Source organism: Marmota monax, unplaced genomic scaffold (assembly GCF_021218885.2).
Source record: "Marmota monax isolate L192 unplaced genomic scaffold, Marmota_monax_Labrador192_F-V1.1 WCK01_AAM20220418_F8-fsc00021, whole genome shotgun sequence".
NCBI classification, from domain to species: Eukaryota; Metazoa; Chordata; class Mammalia; order Rodentia; family Sciuridae; genus Marmota; species Marmota monax.
Window position 1 is genome coordinate 22,804,415 of NW_026695228.1, and position 21,012 is coordinate 22,825,426.

The window sequence follows — 21,012 nt, forward strand, 5'->3', positions numbered from 1 at the left end:
GACCCTCTGTCCAACACACCCATGGTGAGGTGGGCCAGGCCGGCAGACACTCACTTGCAGCAACATTTAGTTGTTCTCTGTTCCCTTTTCTCTGGGATGAGTCTTTGGAGCTCCCTGTGTTTTGCAAGAGAGGATAGTATGGTGTAGACACCAAGGATGCAGCCACATCCCAGCTTGTGCATCCCTTGGTCAGTTTGTTGTCAGTTTTTACTAGGTATTCCCAGGGAATTAATTTCTCAAGCCTATTTCTTGTGAAGACCAGCTGGGTGGGGTGTGGGAAGCCCCCTGCCCCCATATACATGGAGGAATGAGTGCCTGGCTTCCTCAGGAGACCTGTTCTTGACGGTGTCTGCATCGTCCCTTCATAGCAAGAAGGAGCCAGCACCCATGAAGAGCAAGCCCCCTCCCACATACGAGTCAGAGGAAGAGGACAAATGCAAACCCATGTCATATGAGGAGAAGCGACAGCTCAGCCTGGATATCAACAAACTCCCCGGTGAGAAGCTGGGCCGCGTGGTGCACATCATTCAGTCACGGGAGCCTTCACTGAAGAACTCCAATCCCGATGAGATTGAGATTGACTTTGAAACTCTGAAGCCGTCCACACTGCGCGAATTGGAGCGCTACGTCACCTCCTGTTTGCGGAAGAAAAGGAAACCTCAAGGTGCACTTGGGCCCTCTGGATATGGGGGTCCTTCTCATGGACACCCTCTCCTTTCTCCCTCTGTATCCTTCTTTTCCTATTGTAAAATCAATGTGCTCAACACAAAAACCTATGAAAGGTTATGGCATTTATGCTTCACCTATCAGAGCCTTCTAGATCCTCTGGCTCGTGGCTGTCTGCAGCCCACCTGCACCTCTCTTTTGAGCCTTACTCTTAGCTGAAGCTGTTTCCATCCTCAGCTACCTATCATTCAGTCCCCCAAAAGTTACCTCCTACCTCTGGAGCCAGGGTAGAGCAAGGCCAGGAGGAAAGACAGGCCTGCCATGTCCCAGGGATCTGTGTACTGACATTATGTCAGAACTGAGCCAAGCTCTGTCCTTCTCTAGTAGAGATATGAGCCTCTCTCCAGGCATGTTTTTCAAGTTGTGTATACCTCACCTTGGCGCATAAGTTTTCCCTTGGGACCACAGTACTTGGGATCTGTGTTGGAGCATTTTTGCTTACACTCTTTATATTCCCAGCCCAGGCTGGCTCCTCTTCAAGTGCACTGTATTATAATATCCACTGGGCCTCCATCCGCGTACTAGATGAGAGCTCTAGGAGACCACTGGGGTTCTTCTCTGTCTTGCTTTGTCTCTGGCATCATGTCTCTTATAGGTCCTTTTCACCCTCTGCCAGAAGGGTAACTTAGGGAAGCCCCAAGGCCAGCAGTACTTCACAATTGCTCTCTGACTTGTTCCCAAATCCCTGAGAAACCCTCCAAAGGATTTTCTAAGAAATTGATAGGGCCTTGAAATTCCAGCACAAGCCAGTGTGTAGTGGTTACTAGCAGGAAATGTGGGACCACTCAGGTCCTGTGACAGTGGCAGCTGGTAGGAACAGCGCTCAGACCCATGAGGCACAGGCTTCCCACTTGTCCTTCCTCTGGCATTTTGGATATGCCATAGCTAACAGCAGCCTCCTGGGTAGGGGTCTTACCTGACACAGTGTCTGTTGCTTGAATTGCAGCTGAGAAAGTTGATGTGATTGCTGGCTCCTCCAAGATGAAGGGCTTCTCGTCCTCAGAGTCAGAGAGCACCAGCGAGTCCAGCTCCTCTGACAGCGAAGACTCCGAAACAGGTTAGGTGACTCCTTTGTAAAGCATTTTGTTAGACCCCTCCCACCAGTGCCCAAAGGCAACAGTCTGGCGAACTTGATGGGCTCTTCTGTCTGTCCATCTCCCTTGTTAACTTTTTCCCTGAGGGGAGGTGAGTAACCCTGTGCTGCAGTGGTCATTCTCTTTATGTGTCCCTCACACCCCCACTCCTGAGGCCTAAGCTAGGAAGGACTAGTAGTCAAAACCATTAACGCTGGGGTGGTGGCTCAGCGGTAGAGCACTAGCCTAGCATGTGTGAGGCCCTGGGTTCGGTCCTCAGCACCACATAAAAATAAACAAATAAAGATATTGTGTCCATCTACAACATATATATAACATATGTGTGTGTGTGAGTGTGTGTGTGTGTGTGTGTGTGTACACAATACCTTTGTGTCCTCCTACAACTAGAAAATAAATACTAAAAAAAAAAAACATCGACACTGCAGAACTCAGGTGGGTAACAAGCAGGGGACTAGGTCTTCAGAACTGTGGGTATTGACGCCCAGGTGATGCCATCACCTTGGTGTGGCCCTGCCTAGCCTTTTGCCCCAGGGAAGACTGCATCCCTACATGTTGCCCACATCACTATATTGCAGTGCTATATTGCAGAGAATGTGCTTGGCCAGACTGGTGAGAACTGAGCCACCTGCAGCTGGCAGACTGCATTGCCAGTTTGCTTTTGATCCCATTGTCGTCTGGGCTCTGGGCACTTAATCCTCTCCAGAGTGTGCTTACTACTGTGAAGAATGCTCCTTGTTCTGCTCTCACTCTGCATGTACCTGGACACCTATGTCCTGCTCTCCTAACAGTTCCTTGTGTTCTATGGATCTGCACTGGTGCCCCATCAGAGTCCACCTTCTGTGTAGCAGCTTTAGAGCTGGAGGGCAGGGGCAGGCAAGTGGCAATGCTGGGAGCTAGTTTAGGTAGGAAGGAGACTGCTTTCACTAGGTGTGTATTTTTCTCATTATTCTCAGGGGGCAAGTTCTCAGGCTGGCCTCAGGGAGGGCTAGAGAAGGAGCCGTGGAAGCTGGGAGGCCTGGTGCATATATCATATAAATGAGCTTGCCCCTGGAAAGGTCAAGTCCTATCAGCTGAGTAGATCAGCAGCCGAACACCTGGGACCCAACTGTGGGGTCCCAGGTGTGGATTGGGGTATACAGATCCGTCTGGAAACATGTATTTGAGTCAAGAGGTTCCTGGCATTTTCTTCCACAGTCCTATCACAGTTAGAATTTTAATCTAATTTGAAATAAATGCTAACCCCCACAAATTGAATGCATAGAAATAATGGCCTAATATTTCCAAAGAAGGTGAAGGCTTCTGTGCAGCAGTTGGGAGGATTCGTGTTGCTCCAAGGTGTATGTACATGGGGTCAAAGGACTGAGCCCACCTCTGCTTAAGGGTTCTGGGGTTGGGGGAAAAAGGCACTTCCGGACCTTGGGGTGGGCTGAGGGCTTCTCCAGGACTCCTGTAGTCTAGACTACCTCATTTTTGATTAGTCTAAATGAGATACAATCTGCTAAGGCACATTTATTCTACATTTCTTCAGCACTGGCTGGAGATACTGCCTGGGGCATGTTGTTGGCCTCCTTTGTTGCCATTCTTCACCTTCTGTTTTTTCCTAACACACCAACCTAACTTTTTTTATTACTTGTATTATTTCTCCCCCTCCTTACTTTTTTATTCCATCAGCCAGCAGGGGGTGCTGTACACCTGATCTGCCAAAAAGGTCTGGCCCTGGGCTGAGGGTGGGAGAATGTCAGGGGGGGTCCTGCCCTTGACAGGGTGAATAGCTGTATTCTTAATCCCAATTAGCATTCCCGGTAGACACTGACTTTTTCACTTTCAGTGCCAGCCAAGCCTCCAGTTTTCCTTTCCTCTGGGTTTTTGCACATTTTGCGTTTTCTATCACGCTGCTCCTTCCAGGGGTTTTTTAGGTTTTTCTTCTAAAGATCCCACTAGCCAAAAGAAAACCTCCAAAGGCTGAACTGGCAGGGGACCTAATCACTAAAACAACTTGGCTGGATTGTGCAGGGGGACTGCTTTGGCCTGATGCTGTATTTTAGGGGGTTTATGATCATCATGTCTTAATTGCAAGTCTCTGACTGTGGAATTTGTTTCTGGTCCCCTCCAGGCCTCTTCTCCATGTTTGCTTTAGGCAGAAACCCTCCTGGGCTCCCACAGGTGCCCTGTCCCCACTCCTGCCACTGGCCATCCCACAACTCAATTTTCAGCAGCTCTCCATTGCTGCCTTTTTTTTTTTAACTTCCCCCTTTAAAGAAAGTAGAAAGATTGTGCAACAAGTAATTTGAGAGTCCTGGGAACGGCCGTCCTGGCGGGATAGAGGGTGAGATTTACGGTGGTAGAACTGCTGGCTTGCATGCTCTCCTTTCATCCAGCTCAAACCACTCCCTTAGCTGCCTCAAGGGGGCTGTCCCCTCTTCCCAAATGTCCTCCCCACCGTGGGTGTTGCCTGCTCCATTTTATCTTCTAAGTGCTGGCAAGCAGGGCTGGTGATGGAGCAGTAGCTTTTCCTTTGCCTTCTATATGCACTGGCAAGCTCTGTCATGAGCTGACTGGGCACTTCTGCTCAGGAGGGACCTACTATGAGTGGTTTGTATAGCAGATTCCCAAAGTGGGAGCACACATGTGGCAATGGTGAATGATGAAAGCATCTTTCTGCCACCCCATGCCACAGAGAATATTGTACTATTCCTGGTGGTGGGATAGGGGTGCCAGTAGGCAGCTCCTCCAATATCTGCTTTCCTAGGTCCCAAAGAAGCAGAGAAGTCCCATTTTCTATGGTGGATACAGGCAGCTCTGCCTTGGGGGAAGTGGAAAGGGTAGTGGGGTGCTGAAGATAGATAGTTCTCCTTGGTCTTTTGGAACTTGTTTTGCCCTTCTTGTTCTTATGTTTCCATGTGGATTGGAATTGAAATTCTTGAAAGGGCATATTTTTGTTGCTTATATTAAGGATCAGTTCTGACTTGGTCCAGGGCATGAATCTCCAAAGAAACTGAAGAGTGGTGCTAAATCACTCTGGAAGAGGGTGGTAAATGGAGCCCTCTTCTGGCAGCCATCCATGCAAAAATGCTGCAGGCTGATCAGGGCTGGGATGCTGAACCTCTGGGGCCAGGTTGCAGTTTAGAGATACTGCCCAGAGGAGAGTGTGGGGGCTGCTTTCCCAGCTGGGTCCTAACCACTGTGTATTTTCTTGTTCCCTGCCCAGCAGCACGCAGTGCTGTCCCACCACTTCCTCTGAACTGAGCTTTACTTGCGTTGTATGGTTTTCAGTGAACTTCAGTCTAGCTCTAGTATAGAACTACATGTTCATTGTTGGCTTATGCAGGATTAGTACCTGGATGTCCCCCACTTCTAGAGCACCTGCAGACCTGACCTGGGCAGGCTGGAGGCAGGCATTGTAGGTTCTCCCCTTCTCACTGCCATTCCCAGTGGGCTACAGCCTTTGCTTTCACCAGCACTGGGATCCAGTCTCCCTGGCATGAGGCATGGGATATCCTGGACTTTCCTCCAGATCTCACTTATCATGTTGCTGACATCTGGCACTTCTCAAATGCCGTGCACAGGTCTTGGTAGGCAGTGGTGGCCGCACAGTTTGCATCCCTTTCAGGAGCACCCCCACACCTATCTGTGCCAAGACAGAGGTTCCGGGACATATGTGGAGATTTTCTCTGATTTTGTCCTGGTCTTATGGTTACAGCAGAACGCAGTGCAGCTATTTTAGTCTCCTGATTTCCTTTTCCCAGGATTGGAGAGCATGTGGGCGTTTCTTACTAGCTCCAGGGTAAAAAGGAATGTTGGATGTTTTGGAAGGATTTGAGCTGGGAAGTGCAGAGAGAGGCCATGGGACACTCTTAACCACACAACCAGTCTGGGCTTCTTGGCCCCCAGAGTCTTTCAGGGACTCATTCCAGTCATATCTCTAGGCCGCGGCTTGCCTGCTCCCAGGGTATGACATTTGCCCTTGGAAAGGAGTGAAGTCCATGTAGGGGTTGGGGGTCTGCACAGCCATGTGACAACCGTATACAAACACACACACACACACACACACACACACGAGTTACAGCTGGAGGAGTTTGGGGCTTCACTGGGTTGAGGGCCATCCTTATGGAATGTGGCCTACAGTGAAAGGCCATGGTGGGTGGGGTTTTCCCAGGCATGTGTTGAGGACCAGGGAGCAGTGTGTTATTGCATCCAGGACTCCAGCAGAGGTGTGGTTCTGCTGTTGCTACAAGGGTGGACTTGCTTGGTGCCCCTCCCTAATCCGGAAACCATGTTTGATGCCCTGGAAAAGGAAGGGAAGGACAAGACTTTCCTCCTTGGTCCTTCTCCATCCCCACCCCCTTCCTCAGTAGTGTCATGGAGTCTTCTTTGTAATTCATGGGGTTTATTTATGTTTATTTGTTTTTGCTTTTGGGATCTAGAGGAATGCAAAGATGAGGCTCTGCTCTTTGCCTCCCTCATCTGGAGGTCCTGCACTCCACACCCCTGTCAGGGGTGGTGGTTCTCTAGCCACACCAAAGAAGAAGACTCGAGTTAGCAGATGACTGATGGGCTTAACATACTGGCTAGTGGGACAGGGAGAGGTGTCTGACATTGAAAGGGAACAACTTAGTAATGGTGAAGGAGATGTAGCAGGCAGGCAGTTGGGACACATATGGAACTTGTTAGTGGAAACAGGTGTTCTGTCCAGAAGTGTGAATAAGCTCAGGGCAATTTTGGAGAGGTCTGAACATGCTGGATCCATGGCCCTTCTAAAGGAAAGGTGGGGTCTGTTCCTGCCTTAGGCAGGGTTCCTAGTCTCCAGCACCATTCTCTCGTGCCCTGTCAGCCACTGGGGCACAGAAGACTGGCTCAGTCTGCAGTTCTTCTGTTCTTGTGACTTGATGGTACATTCCACACCATTTCTCTCACACTGATTTCTCTCTTCCTCTATGTAGGTCCTGCCTAATCATTGGACACGGACTCTTAATAAAACGGTCTTCAGTTCCAGATTCCTTCCCAGCAAGCTATAGCTTAAGTCCATTTTCTTCTGTGAAAGGGACAGGACTCCATCAAGTTATGGAATTCCTCAGAGCCCTGGGCCTGTCCCCTGGGGTGGATTAGTCATGTCCAGCAGCACACGCCTAATCCCGCCTTTGGGAAGGCTGCCTGCCTGGCCGGCTGCCCAGGCCTCCCTGTGCAAAGACTGCCTGGCTATCATGCCCAGCCTCCCTGATTATCTGGGGTCCTTTGGGTGGGTAGCATCTCCTGGAGGGTGATGACAATCCCCCCATATACGTGTACATGTGGTGCTCCTCCATGTGCAAAGCCTGATCACAGTATATTTTCTTTCTTCATTCCCTCTTTTTCTGAGACTCCAGACCCTAAGTGCTTCCCTCTCAGGCCTTCAAGTGACTTTGGCCCAGGAAAGATTTCATTTAGCATAAGAAAGAATACTCTGACCTCCCCAGCTTCCCCATACAAGGAGTGGGGGCTTCAGAGACAAGTCCATCTGGGCCCTGGAAGACTCAGTGGGGCCATCCTGGTTGGCTTGATTAGGAGGCTATCACCAGCCACAGCTGACTCAAGCCTCCTGAAATCCTCCCTCCATCCCCATTATTTCTATTTCTAGAAGTTTATGTTGCCTGGTGGGCATTTTCTCAACTTCTTTGGCCTCTTTCCTCAAGAGGAAAGTAATTTCCAGAGCTTCTGGTGAGGGTCACTCCGGCCATCAACCACAGCCCCTTGTGGGCCACCTGCTGCCCATCTTTTGAGGGGCATTACCAGTCCCCTAGAATGATGATGACAGGCACTGGGGCTGGGGCACTTGAGGGTGGCCACATCATCCAAGCCCTTCCAGGGGCACCAGATAGCTTTTTTTGCTCTAAAATTAAATATCAGCCCTTTTTTGGTCATGAGACCAGCATCTCAGCAAAAAATACTGCCTAACATGAAACGTTCCCTAAGAAACTCTGTCTGCATTCTAGAGGGCTCTTTTTCCCCTTCTTTTTAAAAAGTGTGTAGTTTACGTGTACTTCCTAGAGGTCTGCCATCTCCTGGAACCTTGGAGTCTGCCTTCTGGAGCTGGAAGCACATTGAGGAGGTGCCATTTATTGTCAGGTTGTGGGTGCCTGCCTGGAGAAGCCTGGCAGCCCTCCCAAGCTCCTTGTGTCCTTGTGCTGCTCACTGCTCCAGACCTGCTGTGGCCACAGGGTCTAGCCGTAGCTTCCCCCAAATTTCCCAGGGCCCTGCAGTGATACTTCTGAGTTCCTAAGCCACTCCCAGTCCTTTCCAGGCATCCGGCTTCCAGTCAGCTCCATTTGCCAAACAGACTATTTTGAGCTGCCCTTTGGCCTGCGCCTTATGTGTTCCCAGTGAACTTGGCTTGGCTGGGATGGGGCACTTTGTGCCCAGAGATTCCCACAGGACACTTGGGAAGCTGCTGGCATTGTCTTTCTGGGAAGATTCTGCTGTCTTGGACCAAATGGCAGCCTGGATTCCCACAGTGTCTCAGCCACATGCCACCCCTTTTCTCACCCCGACAAGGTGTATGCAGGTTGTAGCTACAGTCCAGTTCTCCTGCTGGGTCCTCCTTGGTCCTTCTCCATCCCATCTTTCTTGCCTATGGGGCTTCCATCTGGCAGAGCATATCCAGAGCCCATTGAGCTTGAGAGCTCTATAGACTTAAGCTGTCACCTGTACTGAGTGCCTGGGGAACAGCAGAGAGGACAGTACCCACACACTCTTCCTTGTCGGCAGCTTCCTGTTCCCAGGCAATAGAAGGATTCAGCCAAGGGCTAGCTGGGGTCCTTTTGGGGAGCTAGCGAGGGCTCCTCTTCTCTACCCAACCCCACACTGCCCTGCACCCTCCTTTTTGTCTCCTTGGCTGAAGTGGGGCTGGGTGGTGGGTGGGATGGGAGAAATCAGTGTTTTAATCAGATTTTACAAAACGTTTTATTCCTTTGTACAATTAATATCCTATGTAAAGATGAAATTTGTGTTGAGTTGAAGATTGTCATGGAATAAAGATCACACAGTACTTGAGGCCATCTCCATGTAACCCTTTCCAGAGAGTTTTGTGTGGGGGTGTCTGGGGCTGGTGTGTTGTGAAGCTGTGCACTTCATGTCTTGTCATCTTACTGGTAACTCCAACACAAGGCCCAGACTATGGGAGCCAAATAGGGCTGTCCCAAAACACACTCCATCTCTCCTTGGCCCCACCACTGGCTCCTTTAGTCTCATCTGGGTCCAGCCTTCCACCTTCTCTCAGGAGACAAACCTGGAACACACTCCCTGTGAGCTTTCCGAGGCAGCCAAGACACTCCTTAGAATCCCCAGGAGCCCGCTGTACTTGGTCCCATGCCTGATCGGGTGGACCTCTGCTCAACTACCCCTCCTTTCTGTAAGGGAAAAAGGAATGCTTTGTTCAAGGATACTAGACAACGTGCCACCATGGCCCCACTCAGCCCCTTTCCACCACTGGACCGTGTCTGGACATATTTCTGAGGCTTCTCTAGGTCAGACTTCACATGGTGACCTCGCTTCTTTCCCTAACTTCCCTTTTCTGTGCCAAGTTTCCTCAGAAGTGTGCCCAGCATTTGAATAGCTACTCTGGCCCACCACCACCTTGCACTGGAACAGGTGCTAGAAGAGCTTATCCTGGAGAGGTCCAGGACTGCTCCTCCTATTCCTTGGTTCAGTGGCCTGTGCCTCGTAAGACATCAGAGCTCTGCAAACCTCACCTCACCTATGGTCCAGAGGCATTTAGCCTTTCCAGCTAGTGTTCCTCCAGCCTCACAGCAAACAGATGTTGCCTTGACCCTGCAGGCTTACCTAAACTGCCCTCTTTTGTATATCTCATCTACAAGAACACAACACTCCTCTAGATTTTTACTCCAACCTAGAGTCCTGAGCCCTGTATCCTGGTGTTTGGGTTTGGAACCTCATCTTTGGTTCCCATGTCCTAGATATCCTCACTTGCTGCCTTCACCATTTGTATGAGGACGTGTGTCTATAGCTGCTGAGGTGTGTGTCCATGTCTTGTCTTTTGCCATGGAGTGGTGAGCTTTTATAAGGCATGAGGTTTTTTCTCATCCCTTTGGTGGCACACTGCACCTCAAGGTCATGCATCTCAAAAGCTTAGCACAGCCCTCGAGAAACAACTCTGAGCAGAGAGGTAGCCTCGATTTAGACAAAGCATACATCCTCTGAAACCAGCAGTAAGGTTTGGCATCCTGGCAAGGAGTTCAGGGGAAGCCAGGCAAAGGTACAAGGTATGAGATTCTTGCCTCCATGACAAGAATCTGAAAGATTCTACCTATATTACTTGCCAGCCTGGAGCACAGGCTGGGGTGGTTTCCTTCTCTGGAACTGGTACACCATCTGTTGAGGAGGCATCCAGCTGGTAAATATTCTTTAGCATGAACCTCTGGGAAAGGAGCAGAGGTGAGTGCACAGGCCATAAAGGATGTGTCAAGGAGGCAGGCACACCCCAGAAATGTCTACACGATGTCAATACCAAGCCAATGGCCCCGGAGAAGTTAGGGTACATGCTGTCTTCTCTGAAACATGTTGGCTCTGCCCCCAGAGAATGGACTTCTCCCCTGAGGGAAGAGGAAGCAGGCTGGTGTCCTCCTCCTTTGATAGCCATGACAGTGGGCATCTACCCTGTTTGTACCTGTTCCGTCTGTGGAGGCTAATTTGCTTCCTTTCCTCTCCAAAGGTGCTCACTGGGGGGGACCCTCTCTACATTCCCACTGATGGTACTTTCCTCACTCATCCTGTGGCTCTGCGACCAGGCTATGACAGCACTGGTCTCTCAACCCCAGCCATTGCTTCCCCTGGGACAATGGGAAGGTGAGGGTCTCAGAAGGCAATGCAATTAGAGGCCCCAGATTGCTACACTTTAGCTGTGTAACCCTGAACAAGTCTCCTTAACTTCTCAGCTCATTTTTTTCAGCTGTTCAATGAATTGGATCATTTTCAACATCATAGGTTATCCCAAAACAGCCAGTTGGGGTCCAGAGCACATGGACAACGAAAATGACATACGGATAGGGGGAGGCCTTGGGCAAGAACTCTTTAGCTCAATTTCCATTGTGGCCAGCAGATCATCCTTTAATGGCACTGGTGGTCAAGCTTGGCAGGAGAAGCTTTTTTCAGGCATAGCCCCCACTAGGAAAAGTGGATGGATAGGTGACACCCATCATTCCCTTTCCCATAATGACCATTCTGGATCAACCTAGATACCCTCTAAGCCCTGCACCCTTTTTTTCCTCTTCTGCATTCAAAGCCAGCTTATGACCTCCCCCAGCGCCTTACCACCTTTTTTTCTCTCTGCAGAGATGGCTCCGAAGTCAAAAAAGAAGGGGCATCCCGGGAGGGACCAGAAGAAGGTATGTGGCTCAGGGTCGTCCTCTCCCTTAGGTGAGAGCTGGCAGGCCACTCAGTTTTTGGCCCCAGGGGCACCTTGGGGCTGACTGGGCCTGTTGTGCCTGCCTGATATCAGCCTCTATATCTTTCTGTCTGCGCAGCACCATCACCACCACCATCAGCAGATGCAGCCGGCCCCGGCTCCTGTGCCCCAGCAGCCACCCCCTCCTCCCCAGCAGCCCCCACCACCACCGCCTCCACAGCAGCAGCAGCAGCAGCAGCAGCAGCAACCACCCCCACCACCACCACCCACACCCTCCATGCCACAGCAGGCAGCCCCCGTGATGAAGTCGTCACCCCCACCCTTCATCGCAGCCCAGGTGCCAGTTCTGGAGCCGCAGCTCCCAGGCAGTGTCTTCGACCCCATCGGCCACTTCACACAGCCCATCCTGCATCTGCCGCAGCCTGAGCTGCCCCCTCACCTGCCCCAACCACCTGAGCACAGCACTCCGCCCCATCTCAACCAGCACGCCGTGGTCTCTCCTCCAGGTGAGCGGTGGCACTGCCCCCTTCCACCTGGGTTCTACCCTGCCATAACTGGGTACTTCAGACAACTTCTTAGCTTCAGCTGCTCAGGTCAGCAGCTTCTTGGGACAATCTTTAAATAAAAATGGCATGGAATTAGCATTTTAATACAGAAGATACGGATTCATTTTTGTGGGACCAGGCATTGTGTTAGGTGAAAAATGATGGGATCCCTCTGCAGTTCACATTTGGGGGATGTAGGAACACATCCTGATAAAAGTTAGTCCCGTGGAGCCTGGAGAGCATGTAGTGGGTGATGTAGGACAGGACCACCACCATCCTGATGAACTGGTGAAGGTCTGTGAGTATGTGACCAAGGCCTGTACTGAGTCCTAAGGAAGCTGTGTGAAAACAGCCAGTGGAAGGGTTGGCGGGGACAGCACAGCTATAGAGGGTGGGGAGAGTGTTAGTGGATAAGAGGCCAAAAGGAGGTCACTAGAGTTCAGGTGGGGTCAGCGTAGAGCAGAAAGGCTAGCCTTGGTCACAGGGCTCTTTGACCTCACTGCCACAATGTTGTGTTCTTCCAGCTTTGCACAATGCACTGCCCCAGCAGCCATCGCGGCCCAGCAACCGAGCTGCTGCCCTCCCCCCCAAGCCCACCCGGCCCCCTGCCGTGTCACCTGCCCTGACTCAGCCACCCCTGCTCCCACAGCCCCCTATGCCCCAGCCACCCCAAGTGTTGCTGGAGGATGAAGAGCCATCTGCCCCACCCCTCACCTCCATGCAGATGCAGCTGTATCTGCAGCAACTGCAGAAGGTGCAGCCCCCAACGCCGCTACTCCCTTCCGTGAAGGTGCAATCACAGCCCCCTCCACCCCTGCCCCCCCCACCCCATCCCTCTGTGCAACAGCAGCTCCAGCAGCAGCAGCAGCCACCACCACCACCACCACCCCAGCCCCAGCCGCCACCCCAGCAGCAGCACCAGCCCCCACCACGACCAGTGCACTTGCAACCCATGCAGTTCTCCGCCCACATCCAGCAACCTCCACCACCCCCAGGCCAGCAGCCACCCCACCCACCCCCAGGCCAGCAGCCACCCCCAGCCCAGCCCGCCAAACCTCAACAAGTTATCCAGCATCACCCTTCACCCCGGCACCACAAGTCGGACCCCTACTCAACTGGTAAGTGCCCCTGCCCTTGGGCTCTGGGGAGGCCAGTATTGGGCCTGAGTTTTATTCTTGGGGGAGAAAAAAAAAGAGTTAGCTTATGTTCCAGACTATAATGAGCTCAGAACTGGGCATCAAATGCTTGGGGCAGTTGAAGAGCGGGGCTGTACCCAGGGAGCATTGGTGCTTCCTACAGTGTCTCTATTAGATGTCTGTCTTGCTTGCAAACTGAGATTGCTCAAAGTAAGGCTTCCTTTCTTCCTTCTCTTAGAACACACAGTCAAGAACATGGCAATGCACCCTTAACTCCTGCAAGGTGGGGAATCCAGGAGCCCCAGGGAGGCACCTAATCCACCTTTGGAGTTCAGAATAGGCTTCCTGGAGGAGGTGACTATGGTACAAGCAGTAGTTGAATTAGTAAACAAGATGGAAATGAGATTCAGGCAGAGCCAGGAGCAGGTCTGGGCTGTGAGTGCTGTTTTGGAACAGGGGGGCTCTGCTCTCAGCACTGTGAGGCCCACCTGGTAATCAGAATATTCTGGCCATGTCCCAGCTTATATCTTATGATATGGTAACATTAAGGATCAGGGCAATGATCCTGGACTGACAGCGTAGGTTGTACAGTCTGCCTTGGGGGCTCTCCAGGTGCAGCCCACAAATTGAGCAGCAGAGCAGGGCTGTGGCTGCTCCTAAACCCAGCAAAAGCTTCCAGGTGCCAAATGGATTGCCCGTGTCCTAATCTGAGAGCAGCTGTCTGTCCTCCCTGGGAAAAACTAGTGTAGGGCTTCATCACTGTGCAGCTGTGGCTGTTCTCAGCCCAGAGCAGGCCAAGCTTCCCTGTGGGAGGAAGGTGATCAACAGATGACAAAAGAACTGGCATTTCAGGCAGCTTAGGCCAATAGCCTAGGACGTCAGGCCAAGTCTTTGAATCCCAAACCCCCACTCAAACTCCTACAGCCTAGGAAGGGGCATAAGGAGTGGTGAGGGTTAGAACCCAGCTGGGGTCTTTGAGCCAAAAACTAAGTTGTCGAGAGTTCCACAGAGGCTCAGCCGGCATCCCTGGGCACCTGGTCAGCTTTTCAGTGCCATCCCTCTACAGCCACCAGCAGGAGGATGGTTCCTTACAGCATTGGCCCAAGGGTCTAGCCCTAGATGGGAGCCTGTCGTATTCATGTGGCCTGTGGATCACTGGAACCAGCAGAAGAAGATGGTAGCATCCAAAGGGGTCCACCCACTACAATGGGAAGTAGTGTCAAGACCAGTAAAACCAACCCCACAGGGTTATGAGGCTTTAAGAACAGGGCAAACATTGCCACAGTGTAGGCTCCAAGCAACTTTTATTAGTGTTTTTTGGAGGGAGGTGTGAGACCTACCTTTAGAGAGTAACGTGAGGGTATGACACACCTGGGGCATTATGGTCTACTCCAGGCTTACCAAGATAGGGACCTTCAATTGGGGGGGCCCTTGGAGGACCCAGGAGTACCTTTGCTGATAGACAGTGGCTTTGAAGCAGGACCTGGAGGAGGTCAACATATAGGACCAAATTAGATTGCTCGGTGAGAAGCATGAAGTTGAACTCAGAGCACATTGGAAAGGCAGCGCTTACTTTTGTGGACAGTGTGGCTTATCCTGAGCTGTAACTAGCCAAACTGTATCAGGTGGCAAGACCTCTTTCAGGCAAGGATTTGGGCAGAAGGGTGTCTGGGTTGCATTGGATTGGGTGGGACTTGGCTCCTTGCCCAGACCTGAGGGGCTGGCTCACTATGACCTGGGTTTCAGTTTCCTTACTGTACAGCTGAGAAAACTGAAGTACTCCATGGTCCATTTCCCAGTGGCCAGCAGTAGGGCTGTCCAAAATTCCTCTTGACCTGCAACTCTTTGGGTCTCTCCTAGCCACATAGTGGGCTAGCTTGAAGCCCCCGGATCTGTTCTACCTGCTGTGTTCAGGTGGAGTCCTGTCCCTGTCTTGCCTGTTTTGCAGATAAGCTGAGTTAGGGTATAGGACTTTAGGAAGGATCCTGAAGATCCCCACCCTCACCCCCAGGGTCTAAGCCCCAGATACTCAGCAACCACCCATGTGGGCCAGGTTGCTCAGAGGAAAAGCAGGGAGGTTAGCCAGGTTCATCCTTTTGGGTTGACATCCCTTGTGTTTAGCCCAAGCCACACTTCAGAACTAAAACTACTTTCAAAAACTACTAGTCCCTGGACCCCACCTGAGAACCCCATATATCAGGAGGTGTGGTTTTCAAAGCTTCCTGCGTCTGGTATGCAGAAAGATGAATATACTAGTACTGGTATCATGGGACTCCATAAAGCCCTTTGAGCACTCAGCCCGGGGACGTGGCTGAAAGGGCCCCATATCCTGAGAGATAGGGAGCTCTCAGCCCTTTGGAGGAGGGGAATCAAATCCTTACCAGGCAGGCCCAGTAGAGGATCTTTACTCTTTCAAGCCTGACCAGGCCTCATGCTGGTTCTACTTCCAGGCTTTCCCTTCCCGTTATAGTTTACTCAAGGCCCAGGGCTGGTGGCCTCTACACTAACCCCCTGACATACTCCTTGTGCCCTCTCCTAGGTCACCTCCGTGAAGCCCCCTCCCCGCTTATGATACATTCCCCCCAGATGCCACAGTTCCAGAGCCTGACCCACCAGTCTCCACCCCAGCAAAATGTCCAGCCTAAGAAGCAGGTAAAGGGCCAATCTGGGTCACAGCCCTCAGGGGCAGGCATGGACCACAGCCAGGGGTGTCTGCCTGCCTCACCAACCATTGTGCCTCTGCTCTTTCAGGATTTGCATAAGGCCTCAGTGGTGCAGCCCCAGCCCCTTGTGGTCGTGAAAGAGGAGAAAATCCACTCACCCATCATTCGCAGTGAGCCCTTCAGTCCGTCTCTGCGGCCGGAGCCCCCGAAACACCCAGAGAGCATCAAGGCCCCAGTCCACCTGCCCCAGCGTGAGTACCCTCCTTGCCCCACAGCTGGAGCTCAGGGTCTCAGCCCTGTGCCAGACATGAGCTTACTGTGGGGCCATGGATCGTGCCCCACCGGGATAAGATGGGCCCTGGCCCACAGGCTGTTTGTGTTCCAGGACCTGAGTTGAAGCCTGTGGATGTTGGGAGACCTGTGATCCGGCCCCCTGAACAGAATGCAGCCCCTCCAGGGGCCCCTGACAAGGACAAACAGAAACAGGAGCCTAAGACGCCAGTGGCACCCAAAAAGGTAGAGATAATAGGCCTATGGTTGCCCTGAGGTCCTCCACACCAGGGAGGCACCTTAGAGGGCATGAGCTCCCTACTCAAGCATAGTAGGCTTCTCACTCTTCTTCATTTCTCTGCCCTGCAGGACCTGAAAATCAAGAATATGGGCTCCTGGGCAAGCCTGGTACAGAAGCATCCAACTACCCCATCCTCTACAGCCAAGTCATCAAGTGATAGTTTCGAACAGTTTCGCCGTGCTGCTCGGGAGAAGGAAGAGCGTGAGAAGGCCCTGAAGGCACAGGCTGAGCATGCAGAGAAGGAGAAAGAGCGACTGCGGCAGGAGCGCATGAGGTGGGCTGTGGTCCGGGCAGGGCATCGGGGCTCTCAGGGCCACACCAAGGCCCCAGGCTGACCCAGGGCCCTGCTCTGCCCAGGAGCCGAGAGGACGAAGATGCACTGGAGCAGGCACGGCGAGCCCATGAGGAGGCACGACGGCGCCAGGAGCAGCAGCAGCAGCAGCAGCGGCAGGAACAGCAGCAGCAGCAGCAGCAGCAGCAGGCTGCCGCTGTGGCTGCCGCCGCCGCCACCCCCCAAGCCCAAAGCTCCCAGCCCCAGTCCATGCTGGACCAGCAGAGGGAATTGGCCAGGAAGCGGGAGCAGGAGCGAAGGCGCCGGGAGGCCGTGAGTTTGGGACCATAGTGGGGACTCTTGGGCAGAAGTCTACCTGCAGGAACTGGCAAAGGAGGCCTAGGAGCGGGAGGGGCAGATAGTGAGCCCAGGCCTGCCAGTGCACTCCAGGCTAACCTCTGGTCTCAGAGGTGGCTCAACTGGGACATAAATGGCCCAAGTGCTTTGAGAATGGGCACTGAGGGAAGAATCCCGGGGAAGGTGTGAGGGGCCGAACCCAGACAACATGGTAGTGGGTATAGAGAAAGTCTTAGAGCTACAGTAGAAGGAGGGCACCTGAACTCATTCCCACCCTCCTTCCTCTTTCTCTCCAGATGGCAGCTACGATTGACATGAATTTTCAAAGTGATCTATTGTCAATATTTGAAGAAAATCTTTTCTGAGAGCGCCTAGGTGACTTCTGACTTTGATTTTCTGGCAAAACATTGACTCTCCATAGTGTTAGGGACGGCAGTGGAGGCGGTAGCAGGGGCCGGGGTGTCTCCAGGCCTGGCCCTACTGCATGCTATGCCCAGGGCAGGCCTGAAGGGCAGCTGAAGATTGCAGAGCCCATCTGCCTTACAGCCAGCCGGAGGGACGTCCCACCACCCCTCTCACAGGACGTCAGCTCAGAGCACGCCTCAATACGAGCAAGAGCAAGTGCCGGCCGGACTCAAGGCCTGTGTCCCCGTGTGTGGGGCAGAAGCCCTTCTCTCCGCCAAATGTCTACACAGTATACACAGGACATTGTCGCTGCCGCCACCGAGACTGATTTTCTGTCCCTGAGAACATGACGTTTGTGACGTCCTGCCTGATGGGAGTCTTTCCCCACACCCTAGCCATCGCCGCTTGCTCCTAAGAGGCCAGGACAGGTCCAAGTGGGCTGCAGCGGACGAGGGCAGTGGCCCACATCCCCTTGCTGGCACTGACTTTGCCTTGAACAGACCCCTCCCTCCCCTCCCCCCACAAGCCTTTAATTGAGAGCCGCTCTCTATAAGTGTTCGCTTGTGCAAAAGGGAATAGTGCCGTGGAGGTGTGTGTGTGTCCATGGCAATTCTGATCGAGGTGACCGTCCCATGAGTGTGGGCGGGCCTTGTCCGGGGAGTGAGGCCACCAACCAAAGTCAGTTCCTTCCCACCTGTGTTTCTGTTTTGTTTTTGTTTTTGTTTTTCTATATATATATATATTTTTTTGTTGTTGAATTCTATTTTATTTTTAATTCTCTCTTCTCCAGACACAATGGCACTGCTTATCTCCGAAATGGTGTGATCGTCTCATTGAGCGGCGGCTCCCACCGCACTGTGGGTAGTGTGTGACCGTGGCTGTACTGTATAGTGAACATAGTTGACATATCTTTGTTTGAAGTTTGTTGGTGACTCCACCAAACCAGTGTAAAAAAACAAAACTCAAAAAAATCCACAAAAAAAAGCAAAAAAAAAAAAAAACCTGCCTATATTTTACTCGGTTTCAAACTCTATTAGTCTATTTTTAATTATAAACCAGAAAGCTGCGATCCCCTTCTTCCTGCCATTTGTTGGCTTTTCTTTCTTTGTTTTTAATGTCAAGTCTGTGTTTTGTTTTGGGGGTTTTTTGTTTTGTTTTGTTTTTGTTTTTTTTTTTTAACCAAGAAAGGAAGGGACTGAGGATTAGGTGGGCTCCAGGAACTAGGGGGTGAAGGGGCACAGACTGAGGCAGAGGCTTTCCCTGCCCAGTACCCAGTCCCAACCAGTTGGCTGCTCCCTCCCATAATTTTTTTTTTTTTTTTTTTTAATAATTGGAGCCCTTGGCGAGGTTATGAGTGCCATGAGAACCCACTACACCACGATGCTGGTGCCTCAGTGTTGGCCAAACTCTGGAGTCACTGACTGGTTTGACTTTCATACGGTGAATATGCATTTGGTCTGTACTGATCATGGAATAAACACATCTCTCTTTTTTAATGCTGGTGTCTCCCTGACATTTCTTTGTGAACCAACTGTTGCCTAGGCTAGGCCCAGGTTCCTCTATTCTCTCAGGACCTAGGCCACAAGAACTACCATCAATGACAACGTAACCCCTTTCCTGTAGCCTGTTCCTGCTTTTCCTGGGCAGGAGCCACTTAGGCTCACAGCAGCCACCCCAAACTGAAGGTGTGACAGGGAGCCCAGATAAACCATCATCCTTCCTGTGGACCTTGGCCTAGGTGGGTGACATGCCCCAATAGAACTCTGGCCAAACTCCAGACCGTACTTTTCCTATTTGCTGTCCTCCACCTTGTCCCCCACTTACCAAAGGATTTGGGCCACTTATCCCACCTTGCTTGCCTCTACCTAATTCCTCCTTTCATTTAAGCTCAGGGTTAACCAGATACTCTTAGGTAAGTGTACATTCCCCCAAAATAGGATCCTTGTTCTCTCTCACACACACACACACACACACATGAACGCACACATTTCCACTCCAGAAAGCCCACAAGTGGCCTCCCTGCCAGTGGGCTTACTGTACGCACATACCCCAGCCACAAGGCATGGGTGGCACCAAGAACAGCCCCAAGGTTGTAAGGTTCAAGCATATAATTTATTTGTATGTGGAGACAAACTGAAACATTTCTAGCACTGTTTATTAACCCACATTCCCCTTTTTCAACCATGAAGATCCTTCCTTGTCTTGTTTAGGATCTGCCAAACCTCCTAGGGAGGGTGTAGTTAAGGCATCCAGTCAGTGGCCCCCCACTTCCTCAGTGTCCCTGCCCACCCCAGGCACTTCATATACCTGTGCCTGTTTGAACTGTGCCAGTTCAAGTTTGACGTATTTTGGTTTTTGGGGGTTTCTTCCATCTCATCTCACGTTCTTCATTTTTGTTATTTGTTTTGTTCAGAAACTTCCCAGGCTGAGTCAGTGGTTGAGTTGGATAGTTTTGTCTGCACCTTCCTGCTAAAGATTTTTAACTCTGCCATGGCCTTCTCCACACCCCTCTGATGTTTCTCTAACTGGGTTGTAATTAGAACTGGGATTTATTTAATTTTTCTGGCCATTTCCAAATCCCTCCCACAGTACTAGAAATCTTAGTCCTATACAAGTTAAGAGGTGTGTACAAGCCCCATTGTACTGTATGCACGGATCGCTTGGCCAATAATCATGTCAGTGAATCTGAGACTTGTATTAAAACACTTTAGACATTTGTAGAAGGGAATTCGTAGACTTTTCACTTATATACTAAAGGTTCTTTTTTTTTGTGCAGTTCTCATTGCAAAAATAAACATTTGTACTGAATATAAAATTACCCTTCTATGACTACTGCTGTCTTTTTATTTTATTTTTTATTTTTTTACTATGGAGTGCTTGGGGGATTTGTGAGTCATCCTTGTGCAGGGGCCATGCTAATTTTCTGTAATCATTCCACTTTTAGTATAAGTGCTATGGAAGTGAGCACACTACTGCTGTCTTTTTGATGGCAGAGTTGGGAGGAAGGGTAAAGTGGGTGCCAGGGTCAGGGTTTGTTAAAGAAGAGATGTTCCCAGACACTTAGAGCAGCCAGCCATACAGCCAGATTCGAGAGCTCAGAAAAGATTCTGGGACCATAAAGTTGTCAGAGGTCTGATTTGATGAAACATAAAAAACCAGTTATGGGGCAGTTGCACAAGGCTCTGGGTTCAATCCCCAGGACCTTAAAAAAAAAAAAAAAAAAGTAATGATACAGGCTAATCAAGAAAGGTAGGTGTTGAAGTCTAGAGAGAACAAAAGTTGGTGCAATGGCTGGGCACAAGCCTGTAATTTCAGCTATTTGGGAGGCTGAGGCAGAAGGATAACAAGTTCTAGACGAATTCCAACAACTTATCAAGATCCTGTCTCATAGTAAAAAGGCTGCAGATGTAGCTTAGTGGTAAAGTGCCCCTGGGTTCTATGCCCAGTACCACCAAAATCAAAAAATATAGGCAATGTGTAATCAGTGGTGTCATTCCTTTCTGAGACGCTATAAATAACTGGAAAGATGGTGCTGGGATTTAGCTCAGTTGGTAGAGTGCTTGCCTCATATCCACCAGGCCCTGGGTTCAATCCCCAGCACCACAAAAATAAGTGACTGGAAAGAGGTGGGCGGTGAAGAGTTTTAAGTTAGATGAAACCAAGAAAGTAAAAATGGAAACGGGTATCCACTGGTGGTAATGTAAGTAAGTGGATAACGCTTCAAATCGGAAAATAAATAGCCACAGAAACACATTATAAGTAACCATCAGAATCTGAAAGCTTTCCAATGGCTGTGAGATTGGAACCACAGATTAATGCTTTCCTCAGTAAATCTTTCTGGATTGCT

At 50.9% G+C, this 21,012-nt stretch overlaps 1 protein-coding gene and 1 non-coding gene across 6 annotated transcripts in view; one reads left to right on the plus strand and one right to left on the minus strand.

The window, feature by feature from the left end:
• The window catches only part of Brd4 (bromodomain containing 4), an 84,282-nt gene extending 64,299 nt beyond the window's left edge, over positions 1–19,983 (plus strand). For 4 of the 5 annotated variants that reach the window (XM_046437104.2, XM_046437105.1, XM_046437103.2 and 1 more), the window contains 10 exons: positions 369–664; positions 1,673–1,783; positions 11,145–11,197; positions 11,336–11,723; positions 12,287–12,880; positions 15,438–15,812; positions 15,947–16,077; positions 16,201–16,406; positions 16,490–16,736; positions 17,057–19,983. In XM_046437104.2, coding sequence (XP_046293060.1) covers positions 369–664; positions 1,673–1,783; positions 11,145–11,197; positions 11,336–11,723; positions 12,287–12,880; positions 15,438–15,812; positions 15,947–16,077; positions 16,201–16,406; positions 16,490–16,736; positions 17,057–17,125 — 2,470 coding nt within the window. In that variant the 3' untranslated portion in view covers positions 17,126–19,983. The remainder of the gene's footprint in view (positions 1–368; positions 665–1,672; positions 1,784–11,144; positions 11,198–11,335; positions 11,724–12,286; positions 12,881–15,437; positions 15,813–15,946; positions 16,078–16,200; positions 16,407–16,489; positions 16,737–17,056) is intronic. The other variant, XM_058576784.1, reaches the window with a different exon arrangement.
• A 44-nt stretch (positions 19,984–20,027) lies between these two features.
• LOC124088235 (U6 spliceosomal RNA) lies at positions 20,028–20,133 on the minus strand. Its single transcript, XR_006850303.1, has one exon. It is a non-coding gene; the product is annotated as a U6 spliceosomal RNA (small nuclear RNA).
• Positions 20,134–21,012: the final 879 nt, after the last annotated feature.